Source organism: Cottoperca gobio, chromosome 19 (assembly GCF_900634415.1).
Source record: "Cottoperca gobio chromosome 19, fCotGob3.1, whole genome shotgun sequence".
Lineage (NCBI taxonomy): Eukaryota > Metazoa > Chordata > Actinopteri > Perciformes > Bovichtidae > Cottoperca > Cottoperca gobio.
Genome location: NC_041373.1, coordinates 16,054,096 through 16,077,718, shown reverse-complemented (window position 1 = coordinate 16,077,718; position 23,623 = coordinate 16,054,096). Strand labels below are relative to the sequence as shown.

The window sequence follows — 23,623 nt, the reverse complement described above, 5'->3', positions numbered from 1 at the left end:
CCTGACTTGACCCCCACACTGTTATTAAAAACATAAGACACAACTGAACATATATCCTGAGATGCTTTAATGCAGAGTTGTGAGGAATGACGGTTCAGTTACAGCCACGTGGCCCCCCCCCCCCGCCACAAGTACAGATGTTTAGCTGAGAGGTTTACATCTCTGCAGACCGACAGCTGTTTTAGATTTTCCCTGGAAAGATCCCCTCGCTTCTCTGGTCGTCCCATTTCTGGATCTGAAGGGGAAACATGACAGAAACACTTTTGTTTTTCATTACAGAAATTAAAAGGATTATAAATGAGAGAATTAAACCAGTAACTCAAAGTAGGACAGGCGTTAAAGTTTCAGCCCAGCGAGAGAAATGCACATTTGTGTCTTCAATGTACCAGAGGAGACGACACGACAGCCCTATAATGTCAACGTGGGGTTAAAGCGGAAGTTCAACCTTCAATATTTAATTAAATAAAATGTGCGAGACCTTATTCTTAGGATTTGGCTGAAAATAAGTCCGAGCTTCCTGCATTTTTTATTGGGCTGAGAATAAATTTAAAAAGGGGGAATTTCTAATTTTGGACTGAAACACTTCATGTTGTTTTGATTTTCAGGAATGTGAGGAATGTAAACGTTGTTTGACCCCCCTGATAAACAAACTCCGCCCACATAAGGGAGAGTACAACGTATATATTCATAGCTATTCAATTTCCCTGTGTCTGTTTGGACCCTTAAAAAGAAGTTATTAGTATTCATTATTTACCCAGGATAAGGGGCAGATTGATTGGAAGACCCTCTTGTACCAGTCACACGGGGCCGAGTCTACTCCTTTAGCATCCAGAGCTTTCTGGCAGCGGTGGAAGTCTATTAATAGAGAGAAAACAATGAACATCGTGGCCCCGATCCAAGTTTCAAAGTGAAGAGTCCTGTCAGTGACCCTGAAGAGGTCAACGCGTCTAAAGACCTGAGCTGCAATGAGCTTTACTTACTTCATCATTCATTCACATAGAATAATACATGTTATTATATTGAGATCTAGCACGTCTTCATGACTGCTTTGACCTTGACATGCAGTCTTACTCAGGTAGTTGGACCAGCAGTTGTTGGTCTGGTTCTGGTTGGGGAATCTGGCATCAAAGGGAGCAGTGTGATATTTCTCCAGCTTGGTCTTAATGTCCTCAGCCATGTTCACCTCGGTCAAGAGAATATCAATGGGATGCTATAGGATGCAAAAGATTGTGTGTCACTAAGCAAAAACATTTCCAACATATTCGTTCTGCGTCAGACAGTAACAGACCGGCCTTAGACCTGTGCAGATTTAAGTGTGCATGAGTTCATCAGATACTCCTCTCACACAGCAAATCTATAGTATAACACAAGATAATACACGCGACCAAACTAGTGTCTAATAATATAACAATACCGATGTTGGCAGACATCTTGTTCTAACAGCATTTCCTCCTAACATGACCCAGTTTCTGTTTCTTTTACATTCAAACAAGTAACGATTTTAAATTTAAACCTAGGAGATTCATATATATTACAAAGAAAATACAGCATACTTGTGATAATGCATTAAAAACAATCTACAACTCAAATGAAATTGATCCTTTTCAGAGTCTTAATAACGATTCTCTCCTAATAAATGCATTAAGATTGGCTGCACGTGGAGTCTCGAGAGATAAAGCTTCATAATATATTTAAAGAAGAATCAAAGACATGCAGGTACACGTTACCTTCGTGGCAGTATCAGGCTCCAGCTCAAAGTGACTTTTATACCGGACGGTGAAAGTGTTCCTCTGATAAGCAGTGTGCGCCCCGCGCGCACGCTCCAACGATGTGGCATGCGTGCAGTCTTATCACGACGGCATGGCGGACACAGGTCACACACATTACAGGTTGGTCAGACTACACACAGGGCTGCTCTAAGTGATGTGCGAGTAATGAGAGGCACCCGAGCTAAAGACACATTAGGAGCAGCGTGCTGTTTTATAGCGTTTTATTTCTTATTTCTCACACAAGGCGGAAGTGTTCTGCAGTCATATATGTGTTAATAATTAAAATATGTTTGCTCAAAGTATTCAATCTACCTGAGGTGTGGTTTCTTTTTATAAAGGGAAAGGCAGCCTCGCGCTTTTGTGCTCCTGCACTTTGCATATTTTATTCATCTGATGAGCAAATGCTCAGTCTGTGAACTCCATGTCACGTGGGGGCAGCAGCGATACTGTGTATGAGTCGTATTACATGTATTACAAGGGGATATAAGTCCTTATCAATGTAGCTGGTCGGTTGTAAAGTCTCGGTTCTCACAGTGCGCAGTGATCTAACTTCAGGAGAACATGTGAGCTCCAGTCTCATCCTCCTCCTGCAGCGCGCTGCTGTGCGCTCAGTCAGGTGCGATGAAGTGCGCGCGTTCAAGAGGCCACTTTCCATTCCCCAAATTATTCCAGGAGCCTGTCATGTGTCCTGAGTCATGGTGAATAAGCGACGTAATGTATGTACAGTATATATTTAGGGAAGCTGTACGGGACAACCCCTGTGACACGTGACTGACTTCACTACATCCACGGACTGCAGGCCAGGCTCGCGGCTGCTGTGGCGCTCTGGAGCAATGCATTACAACACAAGAGGGCAGCAAAGGGCTATTTCTATATGATTGAGTTTCAAGTTTCAAGTTTTATTTGTCATAAGGTTAACACAAGTGTACAGCATGACAGCTCAGCAGTCAGAAAAGAGTACTATATACAATTAAGTTAAAACAATAATAAAAAACAATATAGCTTATGTACATATATGGACAAAGGGGGGTTGTGCAATAAATAATTATATTTATTCACATTTATTTAGTGCATGTCTGTGGGTCTGGAGGTTGGTGGTGCATGCAGCCAGGCTCCTGTATATACTTTCTCAAATGTTGTATTTGTACTATGTTGTTTATCCTGTACACACGACATCTACTGCACGTCTGTCCGTCCTGGGAGAGGGATCCCTCCTCAGTTGCTCTCCCTGAGGTTTCTTCCATGTTCCCCTTTAATTATGGGGTTTCTTTTAAGAAGTGTTTCCTTGTGCGATGCGAGGGTCTAAGGACAGAGGGTGTCGTAACCTGTACAGTCTGTAAAGCACACTGAGACAAATGTGTTATTTGTGATATTGGGCTCTATAAATAAACTTGATTTGATTTGTATCGTCTGTCTGACGGTAACAATCAGGACAAAAGCAATTTGACTTCTGGATCAGGTTACTCTGGGAAGTATTTAATTGAGTTTGATATATAATATGAAACCAGGAAAAACTGTTGTTGTTTGTTGACCAAAGGTTTTGTTAATGAGATGACTGTATATTTGAAATCAATATGTTCTTGAGGCTTTCATTATTAGATTAATTATATATATTCAGTCTTTGTTTTGGCAAGTTTGACACTATACTTGATTCTTGCTCTTTTGCTGAAGTCCACTGGTGGTGAATACAAGTCAAATAAATGATCTTTAGCCAATAAATCATTATCATTTAATCATAACTAGATAAAATGAGCAGTTTTTCAAAGAAGGCTACAACTTCAGCTGCTACAAGATGCCTCAGATATGTTCTACTCTCACTGCATTTGCTCCTATAATAATAATAATAATAATAATAATAATAATAATAATAATAAACACACATTTGAAATGACACAGAAGCTGTTATTTTAAAACCTTTTAATAATATTGCTCAAATTTAAACATATCAAGTCAGAAAGAAAAGCCAGCTCCGACAAAGGTCCACAGGTTCGTACAGCAAAAACAGGAAGCTCATCTTCACTTAATTAGCTGATATAAATCATTGAGAGGCACACAATAACAGCTTTACAGGAAGCCATGAACCCACAGCAGTAACTCAACATGATGGAGAACATGTGAGACTCAACATTGCGTCTCAAAAGGTCCATGTGCATAAAAGAGCATCACTTGTTACAGCATCTGGGATATAGAAAGTAAGAGAAACTAATCTCAATTATCCACAACCGTACCACGGACTACAAAACAGCCAAATCACCTCCGCGAACAGGACACAGAACAAATGTAACAACATAGTGTATGACTTAAGGTTTCTGGGGTTTCAAGTTTTAATGTCAAGTTTTAGAAAAAAGGTACCAAAAGCAAAAACCCTAATATTATGATGATTATAATTTGAAATACTCAGGAGCCGCCACCTCGAGCTGCGTCTGCTACTTTTAAAAGCCCAGTCTGAAATAAAGTTGCATAGATTAAAACAACAATCCAGCCTCTGCCATTTAAATAAAGAGCATCGCATTGATGCATGAAGTGCGAGATGCAGTACCGAAAGGCAGGTCCTCTCGATGGATTCATCAGCAGGAGAAGAGCAGAAGTGCAGTGTGATTGTCGGCAGCTCTTTGGACACTAAGATCAAACTCATGATATGCAGTCAAGTCTGGAAACAGACAACGCCTAGTTTGTCCAATGGAGATTAATGGCAGAGCCCCGTCAGATCACGTTAACCCAAACCTCTAAACGCAGATGATTTTTGTTTGGTTGTCAGCAGTTGGAAAGTCATAGCGAGTGTACACACTTTGGTTTTAAAGCCACCACACAGTCAGCTGTGCCAAAATGGTTTCAACACGGTCCTTTTACCAATCGCTGAAGCGGAGACGATTGAAGGCTTCCTTGATGGCTTCATTGCTCTCCGAGCTTCCTGCAGTACCAATGCGGAGAACTTTGCTGTCGGGGACGTCCTGCTTCAACTTTCGCTTGCTGAGGACCACGGTGCCTTCAGCTTCCTCCGTCACAGGACCGGTCAGCAGGAGGTAGGCAGCGTGGCGTCCACCCTCCAACAGAGTGGCTAAAGTAAAAAAAAAAAAAATAGTCAAACACAGAGCTGACCCCGGTGTTACCCACCCCTCCAACCACTGATTCACACCTTTAAACATGATGATGTGGTCCAGGACACTCGTTGACTGCAGGAGGACTGTAGAGTACAGAGGGTGGAGCAAGTAAGAGTGTCGGTCGCTTGCGAAAGGTTCCTGGAATTAAATATTTGAGTCCGATTAGCATTTTGTCAGAAACCCGTTAACGTGCATCTTTTAATAAAAGGCAGAGTACTTACAGACGAGTTGGTCTCTGAGGGCACCATGCCCCAAAACAGAAAGATAGAGACGTAGTTGGAGGTGTGTATCGTGGCGGGTCTCGGCGAGTTAGGAGTGGCCAAAAGGTTCACCTCCCACAGCACACCACCGGACTTCCCATCAAGAATGATCACCTACATACCAGACAGACAGTGCGATTCAAATCAGTCGCCGTATGAGAGAAGCTGGACACAGAGAGTTAAATGTAGGCGTCACAGCAGTCTTACCCTCTTTGTGAAGTTGCCAATGTCCTCCTCGACCACAACATCGAGGAAATCGTCTTTGTTAAAGTGGCCAAAGGAGGGCTCGCTGTATGAAAGTGAACACAGGAGTCAACCAGCTGGTTGTGATGACACTATATGCTTTACTTTGACATTTAAAAAGAGCACTGCCAAAACCAAAATAACCACAATGCACCTAAAGATGAGATTTTGTTCCGTGTGTGAAGCGAGACATGACAGGTGAGACTACACAAGACAGAACGCAACACAGTCGGTGACTAACTACTAATAAAAACTACTCATTTCAGGTCTAATTAATGTGTATGTGCAATATAAGAACAACACAAACAGAATGGCTACCTGAGGACTGAGCTGGTGTTGAATCTCCACAGTAGCTGCAAATGTTTCCCATCGACTAATGCCAACTCGCTTCCAGTCACAAGCAGCAGGTTGGGCGGATCACCCGTTTCTCCTGCTCTGAGCACTTGTCTCACTGAATCAGATCTACAGAGTGGAGATACATAGCAGCTAAAGCCACAATGACGACAAGTGGTGAAGGTGAAAATCCAAAAAAAAGGTGAATGCAATCTGATTTTTACTCGTAGATGGGTACAAGGCCGGAGGCCGCAATGGCGTTCTTCTCCCAGTGTTTGTCCTTCTTGAGGCTTTTCTCCATCCCTGCTTTGGCCTTGGCAGCAATCTTCCACAGTGCCAGTCCATACAAGCCAGTGTCTGTGATTGAACACAGGATTACTCACTGTCACCAAGTGTAAAGTCCATCTAAGTCTATACATCCATGTGCAACAGTTGTATCCGAACTTAAAGTTAAACATTGTTCATGCTGGATACATAATAATGGCTTTTTAACTCATGTATAGCTTTGATGCAGTGCAGCGCTCCTCCATTAGGGAAGACTTATCTGCAGACATGTTGTGAATTTCAAGGCTGATTTGAGACACAAACCTTTTTCTAGCAGGACATAGTGAGAACCTTCTTTAGTGCGATGGAGAAGATGATTAGCCGTCTCTGTGGAGACAAGAACCACAGAGGAGCCAATCTGGACACCCGTCTTCCCCGAGAGGAAAACCAGCCGAGTCTGCAGATAACGACAAACAGAGTAGAGTTTTATCATCAGATGATTTCACTGACAATGCTTATTATTTACAAACTGTTACAGTACGTTATTATTAAAGAAAAGAAAATAATGCGACACGACTCAATCCTTACATCGTAACAAAGGAAATAAATGTAGCAGTAATAAATAATATCCCTGAATGTTTACCTCAGTGTTGTTAGACGCCACCAGAGCCAAATCGCCGACCTTGTCCTCATCCAGATCTGGGACACTAAGAACAGGCACAGTGCTGTGCACACCAAGAGGCTGAGGCTGCTGCCACCTGATCTTGCCTGCACACACACACACACACACACACACACACACACACACACACACACACACACACACACACACACACACACACACACACACACACACACACACACACACACACACATTATGAAAGTGCGATGTAATGTATAATATACATAATACAGACACAGAGTAATGAGTCACTAACCAGTGTATTTGTCAACGGCTGTGAGTTGGTCAGAATGGGACAGCAGACAGTCCCAGGTTCTGCCGGTTTCATCGCCCAGGCCACACTGGGCCCAGTGGAACTCGGGAGCCAGCGCACACTCCCACAGCGACGCTCCATCTGTCCCGTCCACTGCTAACACAAACACACATGGCGAGGGCAGACCTGGAAAACACGCAGAGTTTGTCTGAATTACACAAAACAAATGTAATACAGAGCCAACTCTTGTTTCCTCATGAATACATTAAATTAAAATCGAATAATACTTTATACCTGCAGCAGCACACGTATTGTTTGGACTGCCTTCTGTGATTTTGAGGACAAACAAGACATCCATCACCTTGTCTTTGCTTGCATCTTCAATGGCTAGAAAGTCATACGTTGCTGTGGCAGAGAAGGAGAGAATAGTAGTAAGTCGCACACACAAGAAAACACCAAGCAGTGAAAAGCACATACTTGTACACACCTGCTTCAGAGAAAGTCCTGTTCCACGTAGGGATATACTGTGGTCTGACAGGACAGGGGATGATGAAGGAGAAGGCAAACACTACGGTGAGGCAGAGGAACAAGGAGAAGAAGAAGAATCCGGTTCGCCAATGGGTCAGTTTGGGAAAACCAATGACTTCCCTACAACTCTTCTTTTTCTTCAGCTCTGTTGCCAATGGTGCTGTTCCTGTCTCTGCCCCATCCTCTGCCCTCCTCAGCGGGTCGCCTTCAGTAGCACTGCCTGTGGTCTCCATTGTCACCTCAATGCATTACCAGCACATAGATCTACAAAACAGGGAAAAGAGCTTACAGTAAAACACTTACCTGAATATAATGCTTAAACACTTACATGACAAAACCCTGTTTATTTACTACACAGTGTATACTCCTTCCGTGGCATATAGTTTGCTGCTGTATCCATCTCAGTGTAGAGTAAATTACGTGTCAGAGTAACCAGCAATAATAACAGACAGCTGGCCTTCACAGCTATAGCACATGACAAACATACTGAAGGCAGCATGCACTGTCGGTCCAGCAATTTCTGCTGTATCAACCTTTGTGGATCTGAGCCCATTCAAACGTGCCAGCACTGACTCCAGAGGTTTCTCAGCACTAAAACAACAGACCCATAATGACAATGGCAAACATCCCCAAGGCTAGCAAACTGGTTCTGTTCTATAGCCACGGGCCTGTTACTCTTAAAAGTATCATTATAAATTAGTAAGCTCATTTACTGTCCAGATAATGTTTTTGAAATCTGAGAATTTACCGTAGGATGTTAGCTAAATGGTCCAAAAACAACGTTTTCTCCGAGTAGGTCAATGCCAGATGACTATCATTGTTAGCTAGCTTTGGTTAGGAAAGTTATCGGCTAATATCATGTGAATGTTAGTTTGCTAACTTGTTGAACAAAGGCCAGGGCCCGCAGAAGAATGAATACAGACTAACGTTATCTTGTCTATGAAGTCCCACCACAAGAATTTACACTGACTCAAAAAAGTTGCTCTTACTTTTCTCCACACGGTCGTCTTTAGTGGTCACTGGTGCGGCTAACTACAGGTAGTAGGCCTGACACCACGGAGCTGCCTGTCAATTTCAGCTCTGTAAACAAACCACAGGCAAGCCCACTGCCCCTGGGGGCTTGTTGCCCTCAGTTTGTCTCTCAGGTAGCCCTTCTTCTCCGCCTACAGTGAAGATAGAACGACCCAAACGATGTTGGAAAACAAATAAAAAATAACATCAATAGTCTCTCGACTAAACCTAGATATAACTTGTACCTAGAGGAAACCAGGGAATGACTTTTCTCTGAATGTGTGCTGCCTGAGAGGCTATACTCAGGGCTGAAAATACAATCTACAATGCGTTGGGTTCAAGCCGCTCTGATTGGTTAATTCGCTTATTCTCAAGCGCTTTGATTGGTCGATTTCATAGCAATAGCCCTCCCTTTAGCGTAAGCTAAACGGACAGGGCCTTTCGTCATTTCCCTAATATAAAACGGAAACTGGCAAGTTCACGATATAGAGAAAAGCGGCGAGAGGTGATGCTTGGACGAATAAATAATCAAACAACTTAACAAAAACACGTAGGAACTGTTATCAGGTGCTTACTTTAATATAGCGCCGTCGACGGAAGGCCCACAACAATGTCTGCCCAAGCTCAAATGAGAGCTTTGCTCGACCAGCTAATGGGAACAGCGAGGGATGGTGAGTTGCTGTAGCATGCTAGCTGAGCTAGCTAGCTAGCCAAGATGGAGCCACTGCTGCGGCTGGCTTGTGTTGGTGTATGATGGACAGACCTGCATGAATGGATGTAGCTATTACTGCAGAGGGCTGTGTAAAATACGTTAGATTATAGTTGCCTTTAAAGATCAACGTTAGGATTTAATGTTTGTATCCATTTAGGTTCATTTTAATGTAATTAGTTGTTACGATTTTAGTTTCGCTTTTACTACTTGTTTCGTTTACTGCACTCCTAGCTAGTAGCTTAGTTAGCTAACACTATGCGATCTAGCATTTAACGACATACTACAATTTATCAATCCCTAGCATTAGTTAAATTCTAACACGTTAAGTGGATAACGTTAACGCCACTGCGTTACACTCATAATACTAATAGTTAATGCATATTTAAAGAACAGGCAGGCTAAACGTCGCATTGGGCCTACCAGTTATTGCTGAATAAACATTAGGCCTAATGGACTGTATTACTCAAATTATACATTTGATGATTGCTAACGTCATAATGTGACAAGGCAAATGCATAAGAATAATGACGTTGATATCCACTGAACGCCATTTGTGGTTAAAGAAAACCATTAAAAGTAATAATATTCAACTTCGAGCTAAAGTCCTGTATTCATATTCTTACTCGACGACTAACAATATGTATCTAAAGTATCAGAACTAAATATTTGTGCAGTAGAATAATCTCTGTCAATGTCAGTTTTTTTTGTATAACTTTATTTCCAATTAACTTATGTGTGAGCAGTGTTTTTAATGTGTCGGTGGTTAAATTAACTGCTCACTTTAACTAGTGTGGATAGTTTAATCCAGAAGTGTGCATCATATCCTACATTTTAAGTTTGTTATGATATGTTTTAATTGTAAAATGTTCATCAGCTGAATAACCTGTAACTGCAGCTGTCAGATAAATGTATGGAGAGAATGCCTCTGACATTTAGTACTATAGTTAAAGTTACATTTGCATAAAATGGAAATATACAAGTGTCTTGTGGAAATATAGATCCTAGTTTTCTCTTGTTGGCTTGTTCCTGATTCTTAATGAACTTGAACAAACCGTGTACCAGCGTTACTGCTTGGTATTTAAATAAATCACATTTATAAGTGGAATCTATGTGACCTGACGACAAATGCAAATTTGTTTAAAAATAGATGAATACTACTATTATCCTGATAATATAACTACTGTTGTCTTTATGGGCGCTTTGACCATATGCTTCCAACCCTTTTGGATACAAACATTAAAGGGTAACTCGGCTGTAAAATCTGATTTTCAAGGGCAGAAGTGACAGCTTATTGCTGCCCTATCATTTTATAAATCAGAGGTTCATCCTGACAGTTGATTGAATGCCTTGTGGATTATCTTTTAAATAAATTGATAATTCAATCTAAATAGTAAGAGTGAATTTGTGTTGTGAGCTTGTGGGTGTATGTGTGATAAGATTGATATCAAATTCTTCCCATACATTTGTTGCATACAAACTGAACAATTGTGGCCCCTTTATTTTATTCATTAAGGTTCAGTGTATCTTTGCCAGCCTACAACAATCTGCAAAGGAGTTGCAGAAAAGCCTCATGTTCATCGAGCCGTGAGTCACACATAATTTTTAAAGCTGTTATGATGAATATCCAAACCATTTGTTTGCCTTCCGGAAGTTATTGTAGCCTTTTTTTAAATCACACAAATGGGTATATCTTCAGTGGCACTAGAATTACAATTTGGAGTAGTATTATGCAGCTTGAGCTAAGACGTCTGGTCGCGCAGAATCCAAACGAGCAGTTCGTCTGTTTTCAGAAGGCAATTTTAACAATCATCGAGAGAAAAAACAACAACTTTGCACACATCATTTACAATCTGACTTGTGTATCACTCCCAACTTCTTACTACAGGTATGGGCAAGAAAACTGTTCCCATTTATACTTTTCTACAGCGGGTTTAAAATTCTGCAGCTGAGGTCTTGAAGATGCAGAAGGGTACAGTATGTGGTGCAGATCGCAGTGTGTATAAAGTCATTTTTTTCCTTGGATTTTTTTTGTGTTTTTGTTTTGAATTTCTTTTTAAATGTTTCATATTTGTAAAAAGGCTTGGCTGGAACATTTGTCTGAAATGTTTACATTGCTTATCACATTCTTGATAGCAGACTTTCTTGCATAGTCATATGCACTGAAATGTAATGAACACTCTCCAAAATCAAGTTAGGTCTGTTCCCACTAGTTAACTGAAAGTTTGTAGTTATTGTTTACCTTTTGTGTGTCCCTATTAGCCTAATCTCTTAAAGATCCACATGTATGGAGTGGACATTGAGCCTTATCACAAGTTAAACTGAGTTGAGGCTCTAACATCGCCATGTTTTTATTAAGGTTTGGGTAAGGTAAGCTCCAAGAATAACAGGAACCATATATATAGAAAGAGAGAGCCACGTGTAACTTTCCCTTCTTCAATCATGACACATAAATGGACAATAAACGTAGTCCAGCAGAGGACCAGTATTTATTACTGGTAAATATAATATCATACCAATGAAGTACGTCAAACTTTGACGATCATAAATAAAACGATTGGTTTTCACTCATTTAGGTGGGAACACAATCCTTGAATGCAGTTATAGTGACATATCTGCCCATTTAATGTTGAGCAATTACAGTAATGTATTGTAATGCACTGAATACCTCGCCCCTGATAACAATTATGTGAGGTCTTTCTCACTGGTTGTTTTCTGGATTGTTACAGGGGATGAGACGCGACAGAGGGTCAAGTACACTGACGAGCGAGTCTGCAAAAGTCATCTTCTAAACTGCTGTCCGCATGACATCCTGTCTGGAACTGTGAGTGGCCGATTACCCAAAGTTATTCTAGTATCTATTTCACAGTAAAATGCTGAAAAACTCAACCTTGTACAAGTGAACTTGAACTTATTCATTCATATGTGAGTGCAGTTCGAGTCATGTCTGCTTGTGTTGTGGTGACAGCGTATGGACCTGGGAGAGTGCACCAAGATCCATGACCTGGCACTTCGGGCAGATTATGAAATTGCTTCCAAGGAGAAAGATCTGTTCTTTGAGCTTGACGTAAGTGATGTCTCACTTATAATATCTATATGTTGATGTTCTATCACTCAACACAAATCTGCCAAGTTACATATTTTCTCTTTTCCAAAAGGCGGTGGATCACCTGGAGTCATTCATTGCCGATTGTGACCGGAGAACAGAACTAGCCAAGAAGCGCCTGGCTGAGACCCAAGAAGAGATCAGTGCTGAGGTGGCAGCAAAGGTGAGCGACAGAATATGTGTGAACACAGACATGGTGATTTAAAGCTGCAGCGATTAGTCGACTCATGGGTTAATAAATGGTGTTTGTGTTGTGTCGCAGGCAGAGAAGGTTCATGAGCTGAATGAGGAAATAGGGAAGCTCCTGGCCAAAGCTGAGCATCTCGGAGCCGAGGGCAACGTCGATGAGGCCCAGAAAGTCCTGCAGGAAGTGGAGAAGGTTCGCACTAAGAAGAAAGATGCAGAGGTGAGGAAGGAGGACTTGGATGATGGTGTGCCTTTTTTGATAATTCCATCTTCTTATCCTTTTCAGTGCATCTCATTTTCCTTTCTCTGGTTCTCCTCAGGAAGAGTACAGAAACTCCATGCCAGCCTCCAGCTTCCAGCAGCAGAAGCTTCGGGTGTGCGAGGTGTGCTCCGCTTACCTGGGTCTCCACGACAATGACCGTCGTCTGGCCGACCATTTTGGTGGGAAGCTTCATCTGGGCTTCATCCAGATCAGAGAGAAACTGGACCAACTCAAGGTATGTGCCGGCCTGTCCCACCGTGTACACTCTCCGCACATTGATACAATCCTAAATGAGTTACAAGTACATCTTGTGTTGAGGTTTGGATGAAGATGGTTTCACCTCTAATTGGTTCTCAGAAAACTGTGGTCGAGAAGCAGGAGAAAAGGAACCAGGAGCGCTTGAAGAGACGAGAAGAGAGGGAGAAAGAGGAAAAGACGAAGAAGATGTGAGTGAACACATTTCAAATCCTGTTGACCTTTATGGACGTTCATTCGGTGGATGTTTTTTTTTACTGTTTTAAACTTATGGTTTTGCATCCGCTTATTTTACAGGACCAGATCACGGAGCAGAGAGCAGAAAAGGTAAAAACGTTTCCATTTCTCCGCGCTTGAAGTCAATCAGTTGTTGTGATTTTAAAGCGACTGTCTGAGGCACGTTATGACTCTAGTGCTGTATTTTTATTTTACCAGATCCCGTTCTCGTGACCGCAGAAGGAAGCGCTCGAGCTCCACATCGCGAGAGAAGCGCCGTTCGCACTCACGCTCCAGGGAGAGGAGGAGGCGGCATCGCAGCCGATCCCGCTCTCGCAGCCGAGGACACCGTCACAGCCACGAGCAGAGCTCCAGACACAAGTAAATGCACCGCCACGCTCACACCAAGCCCCCGCAGAATGTAACTTCCAAGACACGACTCCAACACATTTGTCACGGGATGTTTTGAATTAATTCCACTTTTTCAGACGCTCTTGGACGCTGTTTGTGTACCGTGTTGATCTCTTTAGTGGACCGATGAGTAGGATGTTACACATGTGACTGAGGAATATCCGTCCCGTTGGATCTCATGATTTGGTGCTTGCTTTCACCCAGGTCTTCCAGGGACCGAGAGCGCTCATCCAGAGACCGGTCACGGGAGCGAGACAGGAAGGAGGGCGTGAACGGCAGGGCGGACTCCCGCCGGGCAGACGACAGGGACATGGGGGACCTCTGAAGACCAAACTCCATCCGTCACAACACACAGCCTCCTCCTGTCTGTCATTTATAATAATATCCCTAATGTCACACACAGCCCTCGCCTTGAGCCCTTTGTTCTCCCGCCTGCCTCCTTTTCTTTGCTTTGACAGTTAATGCAGCCGACCCAGAGTGTACACACCCCCGAAGTATTGTATGGACATAAAATTCTAGCGTCCAGATAAATCAGAAAACTGCATTTTGATGGGCGGATTTGAGTTATTGATCAGTAGTGGAGTGTACTGTAATACCCACATCTGTGATTTGGTTGCTGTCTGTATCCAATACATCCCTCGTCGTCTTATAAACTGCCCTGCAATGACTCGAACACAAACAGCAAACAGACAGGTCTGCTGGACTAAAGCATAAAGTGTAACTGATCCTTTTATTAATAACTGACGGTCTTTTGATACAGAATCTGTCTGAATATCTTGTATCTGAATATGTTTTGGGCCTACTGATTGTTGTGGTCTGAAAAGCCTCTTCCTCTTCTTCATCTCCCTCTAAAGATGCATTTCCACCAGCCCCCCGGTAAACTGCAGGAGGTATCGACCGCTCGAGTGCAGTTTATGAATGTTTATCCACGTTTTTCTTTTCTCCAGTATTTAGCTTTAGGAACCCAATTCAGAACCCAAAGGTTTTAAAGTTGCGAGTATTAGTATCGACCTTATGTTTCCCATTGTCCACAAGTGCTGCCGGTAGTGAAGGGAATCTATTTGATTAAGAGTAAACGCTTGTTTTGAATTGTATTGGTGGCATTTCTCTTGTTTTATAATTTGTTTCCATCTTGATTTGTATTTAAAATAAAGGTTTGTCCGCATGTGAAGCAGTATTTCTGCTTAACGTTTTTTATTAGTCTTTATTTTTGACCCAATTTGGACAAAATCCTCAGAATAGATTCATAATGGCAAACTGTTTTTAAATGGATGCATTGCTTTACCTAATGTGTGAGGTCATATCTGGTTATGTTCTGCTGGAAATCTTTCTTTAAAGTCTCGAATAAAAAAAGAAAAATATCACCATTTCAATTTTTATTGTCTGCTGACCTTTCTCTCGTTAATCATGGGGGAATTATTGCACAAGTATTCTACAAACAAAGATAAATACATTTCATTTAAGTTAGTTACTAGGCAGAAATGAGACCCAAGGAAACTATTCACATTAAAATGGACATATATTACAAATAGTGTCCTTCAATGTTAAAATGTTAAATTTGCGCAGCTTCAATTTCTGATTCGCTGCCAAACACTTTGGTTTTAAGATGAAATTATTATGTCAAAGTCCCTTTTTATAGCTTCGCAGACAAGTCGCATGTTTGTCCTCCAACGACACAATCCTTCATGTGACGTCTGCTGCTCACAAAGTGCTGCTCTGCGGGTTCAGATCCACCTTCATTTTCTGTTTCTCCATGACCTCCTCCAGCTCTGTGGACCTTCTGGCATCCTGTAGAAAGCAGAAGCAAATTAGGCCAGATGAAAGCATCCTATTCACCCAGGATTCAAATGCCGTCAGCAGCAGAGTTTAAACGGTGTACATGTGCCCTACGGGCCTCACTGAATACTATTTATGACACGGACACTTCGCAGTTATGGGACAAAAAAGGCCATAATTGTCCTTTAACTGACCTCCAGCAGTGACTTCTGCACAGTGAGCTGGCTGTACACTCTGGCGCCCTCGTCTGGAATCACAGCTCGTAGCTCCTCCTTGTTGAGGGAGAAGAGCTGAGCGCCTGTCAGCACTCCCAAACATTTCACCGTCCTGAGAGACGTAAAACAATACAAATGACTCCCAAAGTCAGGATCTAGACAAATGCAACTCTCAGTGGGTAAACGGTCACTCACGGCTCGCTGAAGCCTTTCCCTTGGAGCCACTCGGCCACCTCTTCTGGAGGAGAGTGGTAGTCCAAAGGCACGGAGGTCTCCGAGGAACGAGGGATGACCAGAGGTTTGTTCACATTGGTCTTTCCGTTGGTCAGCCTCTGGAGCAGCTCGTCATTCATCAGCATGACTGGAGAGATTAGAAGAGACATAATGAAGTAAATATTAATGTGGCAGCTTTTTGGGTGTATTTGTGATCACAGCATTTATGCAGCGCACCCACACCTACCTTTATTTTCTGTGTCCTCTGTAGCTGGTATATGTTGACTGTAAAGCAGTAAGCTGTGCGGGCGCTTGGGGGAGAGGGTGGGGGCCTGGGGCAGGGCAGGAGGGCTGGGTGGGACTGCAGAGAACGTCTTGGCGAGCGGAGCTGGAGCCTGCAGGAACGAAGAGCGGTGATGAAATCACTCAAGTATGTACAGGTGAGAGCATACCTCTGTGGTGTGTGAGTGTGTGTGTGTGTGTGAGAGTGTGTGTGTGAGTGTGAGTGTGAGTGTGTCTTACACTGGGGGGTTTATTGGTGACGGGGCTCTCTGCGTGAGACAGAGGATCCAGGATGTTGAAGGGAACAAATCCGATCTGCTCGAATCGATTACGACACTTCCACCAGCGCTTGGACGATTCAATGACCTGTCAGAGGGAGGAGCTGCATTTTCATACTAATCCTTGAGGGTTTTTCAAATAGTTTATTTAGTTTAAGTCTTTTAAACCCATAGAGGAACCTTTCATCCTTCAGGTTATCAGACACATTCACAACTACACGTGGAGATACATGGCTTTCAAAGGACAGGAAGTAACTAGTAACTAAAGCTGTCAGACAAATGTAGTGGAGTATAAACGTATGAAGTCGCATGAAATGGAAATACTACCTCGAAATTGTACTTGAGTAAAATGCAATTAGTTACATTCCACCACTGGGTGTATGAAGCTTTGTGATGGGTCCCTGAATGCACCATGAACATGACCTGTGTACCACTTCATTACCTCGAGTGTCTCCCCCTGCTGCACTGAAAGCTCACTGCTGTTCCTGGCGATGAAGTCGTAGGTGCAGCTGTAGAGTCTGTCCGGCTGTGCAGGGAGTGTGCTGTCGTCCCTGAGGGGAGAGGAGACTCTGTTATCATGCGGGAGGTCGGGGGGTTAGGGTTAGGGTTAGGGTTAGGGTTAGGGTTAGGGTTAGAAGAAACTGTAGCAGCTGATAGTTCTTAAAGAAGACCTACGTTTCATCGCCGATGTGGATGTCTGGAGGACCGCTGGGCAGCTGGGGGAGAAAATCAAATGGTCATTCATGAATATGCAACAGAGAAACAGGGAAGGGCTCATCACACAGAGGGACGGGAGGGGCCGGCACAATAAAAGACTCACACACACACACACACCTCGTTTGTGAGTAAGCTTTCAAGAATTAGGTGACTAAAGATGAGTCAAAATATGTTCCTTATCAAATGCTTGAATTACAAGAGCAAACTCATGTATTTCAACAATCCTCTCATGCAGCGACGGCAGCAGCAACACAACAGAGCTGTGAGGTGAGCTGAACTGTAGAGGAGAGTGCGGCTCCAGTGTTCCTTCTACTTGATATTTACGTGTTATTGTGTGTCTGTTATTATGTTCAACCCCTTGTGTTGTACTTTTACACACAAATGGAGCGAGTGTCTAAGCCATATGACTCGCAGCAGGTATTCCGTACCACTTGTTTTACTCTGAGGGCTTCGTGTTTGTGCTGTGACTCGACCGGATCCTCCCAAACCTGCCCGTCTGCCCTCGAGGCTTCCGGCTTCCAACCGTCCAAGAACACAGGTGTGTAGGGAGCGACAGGCCCTCTGAGCTGAGAGCTGAGAGACACATAAGTACGACGTGTAAGTGCATTGCAGAGTTCCAGGTAAACATGCTGTACCACTGTTACACTGGCTGGCCCAGGGGTTGTTGGTACTGACCGTGGCAGCGTCCAGTTGGGACCCAGAGACGTCCACAGCTGCCTCTCCCCCTCGCTCAGGTTGTCTTGCAGCAGGGAGATAGCAGAGCTGGACAGGGCGGGGCTGGACACTGAGGCTCCGAGAGTGGGTCCCCCTGTCGTACTCACCATCTGTACACACCCAGGTAAGACAAATAACTGTTCATGCTCGAACACCAGGTCTGATGATGAAAGTCCAAACAATCATAGTTCCCATAGTCCCAGAAATATGAGGCTGTTTCCATTCAGGCGTGCCAGTATACGTGAATCAAACACACCCTTTGATTCTCTTGAGTCATAACTCATTTATGATCAAACACCCACGAGGCACACCTGAAATTCCACGTCCGATGCTTCACATTTGATCTGTGATTAGCTGAATACCACTTGGGTTTTATTTACATTCTTCCAGGTTCTGCTGACTCGGCAGAAGTTCTCGGCTACATTTGAATTATTGCTGTGGGTTTAATGAAAGACATATGAATTTGGAAGTTCCTTGAACAATGAAATAAAGTAGGTAAATGGTATTACAACTTATATTTTGTCTGTCCTGCTTCTAACAGCTGGAAAAGCACCAGCGCCATGATTCAAAGGCACAGTCGGGGAACAGCAACGAGAGTCCAGCTCAAATCAAATGTGTACAAAGAACATACAAATACAAAACAAATGCTGAGCGCTGAGTTTCAACGAGGCTATCTCGCAGGGAACGGCCCTGAGTAAATACTGAAGGAACTTGTAGTTTCTGTTACACTGACCGCTTTGTGTTTTACACTTCAATACCAGCTCAGGAACAAAGAGACTGCCGAAATCTATTGAGCTATTACCGTCAAGTAAATATTGTATAACTTAATTATTAATGTTATCGACGTCTTTATCCTCCGTTCATCGGCTCCCGTCACGAGATACTAGATCTTTCACTCGTAGCTCATCATCCAAAGGGATTCATTCACTCACTCAGCCACTTAAGTTATGTTGAGAATAATACAATACGTTAACTAACAGATATAAAGTGTAACAATAAGCCGAACCTTTCAAAGAAAGGATGAAGTGGAAGGTAAACATTACCTTGTATGTCGAGGCTGAGGAAGTACATTTTATTTGACATAACATATACACTAATAATTGTTTTATCGATGAGTTTACAGATGTTGATATTCATTGTACCTTTTGTAAACATAATATAGAATCAGTTTCTATATATTCTAATATCTAATTAATTTAATTTAATTTAATTAATTGTTTTAAATCATTTAAAAGCAAATGTTTTTACCTTTTTTTGACTGAAATAAATTACTCAAAAAAAGCAATATATCTTTGGAAGCTTTTCTTTTCAGAGTGTATATGTAGTCCTGTTTTATTTAAATATTTTACAGTAATTGTCTCACTTTATGCTCTTCATATGTTTTTTTTCACTTATAGCTGTTCTATAATGTGTCCTGATCATTATTTTGTCTATTTAAAAAACATTTTATATATATATATACATTATATATATATTATTAGCTATAAAAGATGAGGCCTTGCAGCAACAGGTGTTGCAGCAACAGGTGTTGCAGCAACAGGTGTTGCAGCAACAGGTGTTGCAGCAACAGGTGTTGCAGCAACAGGTGGAGACGTATTATAACACTCACCATATCCAAAGGTTTGAATATGTGGTGAACAAGATCCTCTGATGACGGATTGGAGATGCTTGACTTCAGACGGGCCTATAAAGAAATGAAAGAAAGTAATTCACGATGTATCGCGGCAAGAGAAGAAGAAAATAAAGAAAGGTGACTGGATACACACCAACAGGGTGAAGCAATATTTGAATTTCTGGAAGATATCGATGAATTCCTCCTCTGGTGGAGGGCGCGCCTTCGCAGTGAGTAAATCTTCTGTGGTTCAGAATAAACACGAGAAAATAAATCATCCACAGTGTTATCAGGATCCATAGCCGTGCGTTTCAACTTGATAACATCCGTCCGTCTCGTTTTACCTTCGGCGCTGTACTTTTTACTTCTCTTCTTCTTCTTCTTCTTCTGGTACAGCACGGTGGCAGCCTCCGCAGTCTGCTGCAGCTTGGCCATGAAGTTCTCGATGTCATCGAAACAGTGGTTGAGGATCCCCTGAGGAAGGGAGAACACGTGTGTTACTCTGCTCAGAAAGGAGTTACGGGCCAAAGGTGACGGGACGTACCACTTCTCTCTCTGCTCTCAGGAAGGAGATATCCTGTCCGCCGTTTATCCCGTTCGCTGTTGTACAAAAGAAGATAGGATTCAGTTCATCCATTTCCATTCATAGCCCTGGTTTTCCCTGTGTGTGTATTTGGTTTTCCCTGCCCCCTTTACCCTTGAAACCCCCCCACCCCTACACACACACAAACACACAAAGCAATCTCTGTGCTCCCAAATACCTCTCTTTCCCTTCTGCTTACCTTCTCATCATATCAAATCCCTCGCAATACTTTTACTCTCGTCGTGCACGAGCATCCGTGTGAACATAAGTAGTTTGTTTTCCTCACCTCTGGGTCCAGGGTACGGCGGAGGGTTGGATGGTGGTGCGTTCGGAGCATGTGGGATGGGGTGGCTCGGGATTTCATACGGGTCGATCATCTCTCCCCCACTCTGAGGAAGTCTAGAGGACGGGAGGAGACTTTCAACCCTACTGCACTCACACACACGACATTACAGGTAACGGTATCAGCCGTCTTGTTGATGGAAGCGCAATTACGGGAAACACCCTTAATTAAAGAAGTCCTCGTCCTCGTCCTGGGCGCAGACCAGTTACACCCGGAGGACATCTTTGCAACGCAGTCCTCTATCAATAGATATTGCGATGCCTGTGAAATTCAATCCCACAGCCCTTATCCCACTGTGAAGGTGCAGTAAACAGTCTGACTGTGCTTTCTCATGGCTACAGCCTACACACACACACACACACACACACACACACACACACACACACACACACACACACACACACACCGTGCCTCAATCTAAACTTTGATTTAAAACAAATCAGCAAGCAACCAGCATATTTCAAATGGAAAAGACAAAGACCAAACTTGTTGTATGTTGACCTACTTTCCAAACACCTGTGAGAGTGAAAACTTTCTTGAATCAGCATCTAAACGCAAATGAACCACCTGTCCTGTCTTACCTTCAAACGTCCTTTAATAAAGAGTATTCAATGTATTTCTGAAAGCAGGTAATCCGTTCAGGCCGCGAGCCACAGACCGCACACCGCTGCCATCATCCCTCCTCTGCTCTCTCTGCCTTTCTGTCACAATGATCTTGTTATCTTTGTCACACCTTCCTAAGTTATGTGAAAACCGGTACAGCAGGTCTTTCTCTCTCTCAGCTGTTTACCCTGTCCTCTCTGTCTCTCCCCCTCTCTCCCCCCCCCCCCTCTCTCTCTCAGACAGGTGGCGCCAGGCTGCTTTTATTCAGTGGAGAATATGACATAATGGCAGTAAAGAAAAAGAGGAGCAATGCAAACAGTTGAATGTGAGATTGGTCTGAACGATCATGTAGTATCTGTGTCTGTCGTTTGTTGACAACACGATATGAACCCAAACACACACCTTTAAAACCACAATAACACATGGATATTAGGGATTTCAATAAGGAACTGACCTCACGTGAATGGTTTTAGAGTATTAAAGTCTTCATGAGAGTTTTTATAAACATATTTTGTCTCGTGAACATGACATTCACTGTACCTGAGGGCATCGGGCTTCTTACGCCTGCCAGTGGAGGAATGCGAAACTGCGCGTGTGATGTCGTCACAGACTTGCTCTGCCTGTCACAAAGAGAATCAGGAAGTGACATCAATCGTAAAAACCTGAACCAGGCTGAAGATTCAAAGTGACGCACAGACCGGGGGGGGCGGGGACGCTGCTCACCTTCGCAGTCTCGCAAGTTGAAGAAGAGAATGTCCGGCTTCTTCTGGTCCGCACTTTGGCAGACCAACTGAAGGAGGGACGGGAAGTGTTTTTCTGTGCTTATGGCATCGCAGCGGAAGATGGATTTCAAAGAGTAGTTCTCCAGCTCGTCCTGCACGAGAAGATGAAACTCATCATGCATTTCTCAATTTAGCACTTAAATCTCCTTAACCTCCATTGTAATCGCTCACAACCTACAGGCCTTACTTGTTGACCATCTGTTCTCACCTGGTTCTGCGTGTCTCGGAGATGGATGGCCTTCTCTCCCACATCCAGGAACATCTGTTGGCTCCACAGCTTTTTGTTCTGAGCCAGTGAGGAGAGGCGTGACTGGGCTTCCTCCACATTCTGCACTTCCCCGTCCTGGAGTGAGAATGTCAGCAGGTGCTGCAAGCAGAGAGAGAGAGAGAGATGATGACTGAGGGAAGAGGGAAGAGGCATCTTTATGAATGCCACTCTGAGGAAATAGCTGCAGGCGTAGCCGATAAGACTTACGTTGACAAGATATCGTGAGATGTTTGTCATCCTTTGTCTGGTTCAGAGCAGCTTTCTAGGAATATACAGCTGGAGAGAGAGGATCAGAAAACATTTGAGCTGGAGTTACACGTGACCTTTGCTCCACTCACAGACAGTACAACAAGCTGGAAAGAAAACATTCAAAACATTTAGATTTCGCCGAAATTCACCAAAACGTAACCGTAGATAAAGCCTCATTTGCATATTTAAACACATTTTCAGAAAACTTGTAATACAAAACATAATTGTCTTAATGTAAGTAATCAACTGGGGAAGTTTCATGAAGGTATCTATTAGTTAAAATGTTTACCCTATTCACCTGTAGTGTCTCTAAAGGCAGGCCGCAGTTTAATCTTAGCAATCTTTCTCTAAACTAACAAGTCTTAATGCCAAAGCAACATCCTCATTCAGCGTGTTCCTTCCCCTATTTCTATCTTTTGCTTCAGTAATTTGGGATTACAGTGTGTGAGTGTGTGTGAGCCGCCCAACCAGTCTGACAACAGTACAATGCACCTCACTTCTCCATCTCTCTGCTCCTCAGTGGACATTAATAGCACACAGGGATCACTGGTATCAACAGAGCAGACGTCCAGTATCACCTAAGACTGGTTTCATTAAAAACACAAGACTCTGTGTGCACACAGCTACAACTAAACTGGTGTGGTGGTTTGTACACACTATTATGGATTAATGAGAATTAAAGTCGCTGTGCACCTTACCAAAAAATGTGTGTATGTGTATATTACAACACGATTTAGGAGGGAAAAGGTCATATTTTGCTCATTTAATAATAAAATGTGTTGCAATAGGAACATGACCCATGATTTAGTTTTTGATTTCCAGTAAATCCACAAAAAAAGCTGTTTGAAATTCCATTAAATGGACAGAAAATATTGAATTATCAAGTAGCTTAACACATTAATACTCAGAATTCATCACTCGTGGCACAAAAAATATCAAACGTGACAAAGTTTCAAAGTCTTTCTGATTCTTTGTAACATGCTGTACACATTCTTTTAAAGCAGTCACGAGTTCTGAATACTTACAGAGAGTGGAAATGGATGTTATATCAACTCACCGATATGATATGATTCCAAAACTGTATTCCTGGTGTTACCAGCCGTGTGCGCGTGTTTATACCGAGAGGAAAACCAGTCCTGAGTCTCAGTGTAACTCACTCTCCTCTCTTTGGTATTAAAAGCTTTTACAGAGGCGTGTCACGTCCCGCCCAGTCTACCACCTCACCTTAGAGATAAAAACATTTACTCACTCTTTCTCCTGCACACCCACATGAACAAGTGCAGGATTACAATCATTCAGGAAACTTGTGAAAGGCCTTAAGTTACAATTAGCAAAACTGAGGTCATGTCCTCTTGTTTATTTTAACTTGACTTGACTTCTTTTAAGAAAACAAAAATGT

The 23,623-nt window shown here is 42.9% G+C and overlaps 4 protein-coding genes across 8 annotated transcripts; 1 reads left to right on the top strand and 3 right to left on the bottom strand.

Moving 5' to 3' along the window:
* Positions 1-47: 47 nt before the first annotated feature.
* cox6b1 (cytochrome c oxidase subunit 6B1) lies at positions 48-2,100 on the bottom strand. Its single transcript, XM_029456353.1, has 5 exons — positions 2,082-2,100; positions 1,728-1,846; positions 1,072-1,210; positions 755-855; positions 48-235 (listed from the first exon to the last, which is right to left on the bottom strand). Exons 3-5 carry the CDS (start codon positions 1,175-1,177, stop codon positions 182-184), a joined length of 261 nt encoding a protein of 86 aa, XP_029312213.1. The 5' UTR covers positions 1,178-1,210; positions 1,728-1,846; positions 2,082-2,100; the 3' UTR covers positions 48-181.
* Positions 2,101-3,669: 1,569 nt separating this feature from the next.
* On the bottom strand, positions 3,670-8,565 carry fam234a (family with sequence similarity 234 member A). 2 transcript variants are annotated; one of them, XM_029455499.1, is made up of 12 exons: positions 8,423-8,565; positions 7,393-7,697; positions 7,200-7,310; positions 6,909-7,091; positions 6,614-6,738; positions 6,295-6,427; positions 5,931-6,063; positions 5,692-5,859; positions 5,338-5,419; positions 5,092-5,244; positions 4,906-5,008; positions 3,670-4,827 (listed from the first exon to the last, which is right to left on the bottom strand). In XM_029455499.1, the coding sequence occupies exons 2-12, from the start codon at positions 7,664-7,666 to the stop codon at positions 4,616-4,618; spliced, it is 1,677 nt and encodes a 558-aa protein (XP_029311359.1). In that variant the 5' UTR covers positions 7,667-7,697; positions 8,423-8,565; the 3' UTR covers positions 3,670-4,615. The 2 variants fall into 2 exon arrangements, with proteins under 2 accessions (XP_029311359.1, XP_029311360.1); XM_029455500.1 differs by having other exon boundaries at positions 5,692-5,835.
* Positions 8,566-8,907: 342 nt separating this feature from the next.
* luc7l (LUC7-like (S. cerevisiae)) lies at positions 8,908-14,953 on the top strand. 4 transcript variants are annotated; one of them, XM_029456464.1, is made up of 12 exons: positions 8,908-9,115; positions 10,670-10,740; positions 11,042-11,160; positions 11,883-11,977; positions 12,122-12,220; positions 12,312-12,422; positions 12,522-12,665; positions 12,766-12,942; positions 13,065-13,153; positions 13,260-13,289; positions 13,398-13,559; positions 13,794-14,953. In XM_029456464.1, the coding sequence occupies exons 5-12, from the start codon at positions 12,125-12,127 to the stop codon at positions 13,912-13,914; spliced, it is 930 nt and encodes a 309-aa protein (XP_029312324.1). In that variant the 5' UTR covers positions 8,908-9,115; positions 10,670-10,740; positions 11,042-11,160; positions 11,883-11,977; positions 12,122-12,124; the 3' UTR covers positions 13,915-14,953. The 4 variants fall into 4 exon arrangements, with proteins under 4 accessions (XP_029312324.1, XP_029312323.1, XP_029312321.1 ...); XM_029456463.1 differs by having other exon boundaries at positions 11,083-11,977; XM_029456461.1 differs by lacking the exons at positions 10,670-10,740; positions 11,042-11,160.
* Positions 14,923-23,386, bottom strand: LOC115024678 (epidermal growth factor receptor kinase substrate 8-like protein 1). Its single transcript, XM_029456460.1, is given in 20 exon segments — positions 14,923-15,377; positions 15,560-15,692; positions 15,776-15,941; positions 16,041-16,188; positions 16,316-16,441; positions 16,796-16,904; positions 17,029-17,069; positions 17,499-17,643; positions 17,746-17,894; positions 19,394-19,468; positions 19,551-19,639; positions 19,741-19,870; positions 19,941-19,996; positions 20,266-20,378; positions 21,466-21,545; positions 21,649-21,663; positions 21,665-21,799; positions 21,916-22,074; positions 22,183-22,251; positions 23,282-23,386. Coding segments are annotated over 19 exon segments (1,986 nt in total). The 5' UTR covers positions 22,213-22,251; positions 23,282-23,386; the 3' UTR covers positions 14,923-15,290.
* Positions 23,387-23,623: the final 237 nt, after the last annotated feature.

What these genes read in the sequence shown, in the direction of transcription:
- luc7l (XM_029456461.1), top strand. Translation starts at nt 9,055, where the DNA reads ATGTCTGCCCAAGCTCAAATGAGAGCTTTGCTCGACCAGCTAATGGGA. An exon ending in CGGAGCAGAGAGCAGAAAAG is followed by an intron (nt 13,290 to 13,397) that starts GTAAAAACGTTT and finishes TTATTTTACCAG; the next exon opens with ATCCCGTTCTCGTGACCGCA. An exon ending in GAGCAGAGCTCCAGACACAA is followed by an intron (nt 13,560 to 13,793) that starts GTAAATGCACCG and finishes GCTTTCACCCAG; the next exon opens with GTCTTCCAGGGACCGAGAGC.
- fam234a (XM_029455499.1), bottom strand. Translation starts at nt 7,666, where the DNA reads ATGGAGACCACAGGCAGTGCTACTGAAGGCGACCCGCTGAGGAGGGCA. An exon ending in AGCCGTTGACAAATACACTG is followed by an intron (nt 6,739 to 6,908) that starts GTTAGTGACTCA and finishes GTGTGTGTGCAG; the next exon opens with GCAAGATCAGGTGGCAGCAG. An exon ending in TTGGCAACTTCACAAAGAGG is followed by an intron (nt 5,245 to 5,337) that starts GTAAGACTGCTG and finishes TCTGGTATGTAG; the next exon opens with GTGATCATTCTTGATGGGAA.
- cox6b1 (XM_029456353.1), bottom strand. Translation starts at nt 1,177, where the DNA reads ATGGCTGAGGACATTAAGACCAAGCTGGAGAAATATCACACTGCTCCC. An exon ending in CTGCTGGTCCAACTACCTGA is followed by an intron (nt 856 to 1,071) that starts GTAAGACTGCAT and finishes CTCTATTAATAG; the next exon opens with ACTTCCACCGCTGCCAGAAA. An exon ending in CAATCTGCCCCTTATCCTGG is followed by an intron (nt 236 to 754) that starts GTAAATAATGAA and finishes TTTCCCCTTCAG; the next exon opens with ATCCAGAAATGGGACGACCA.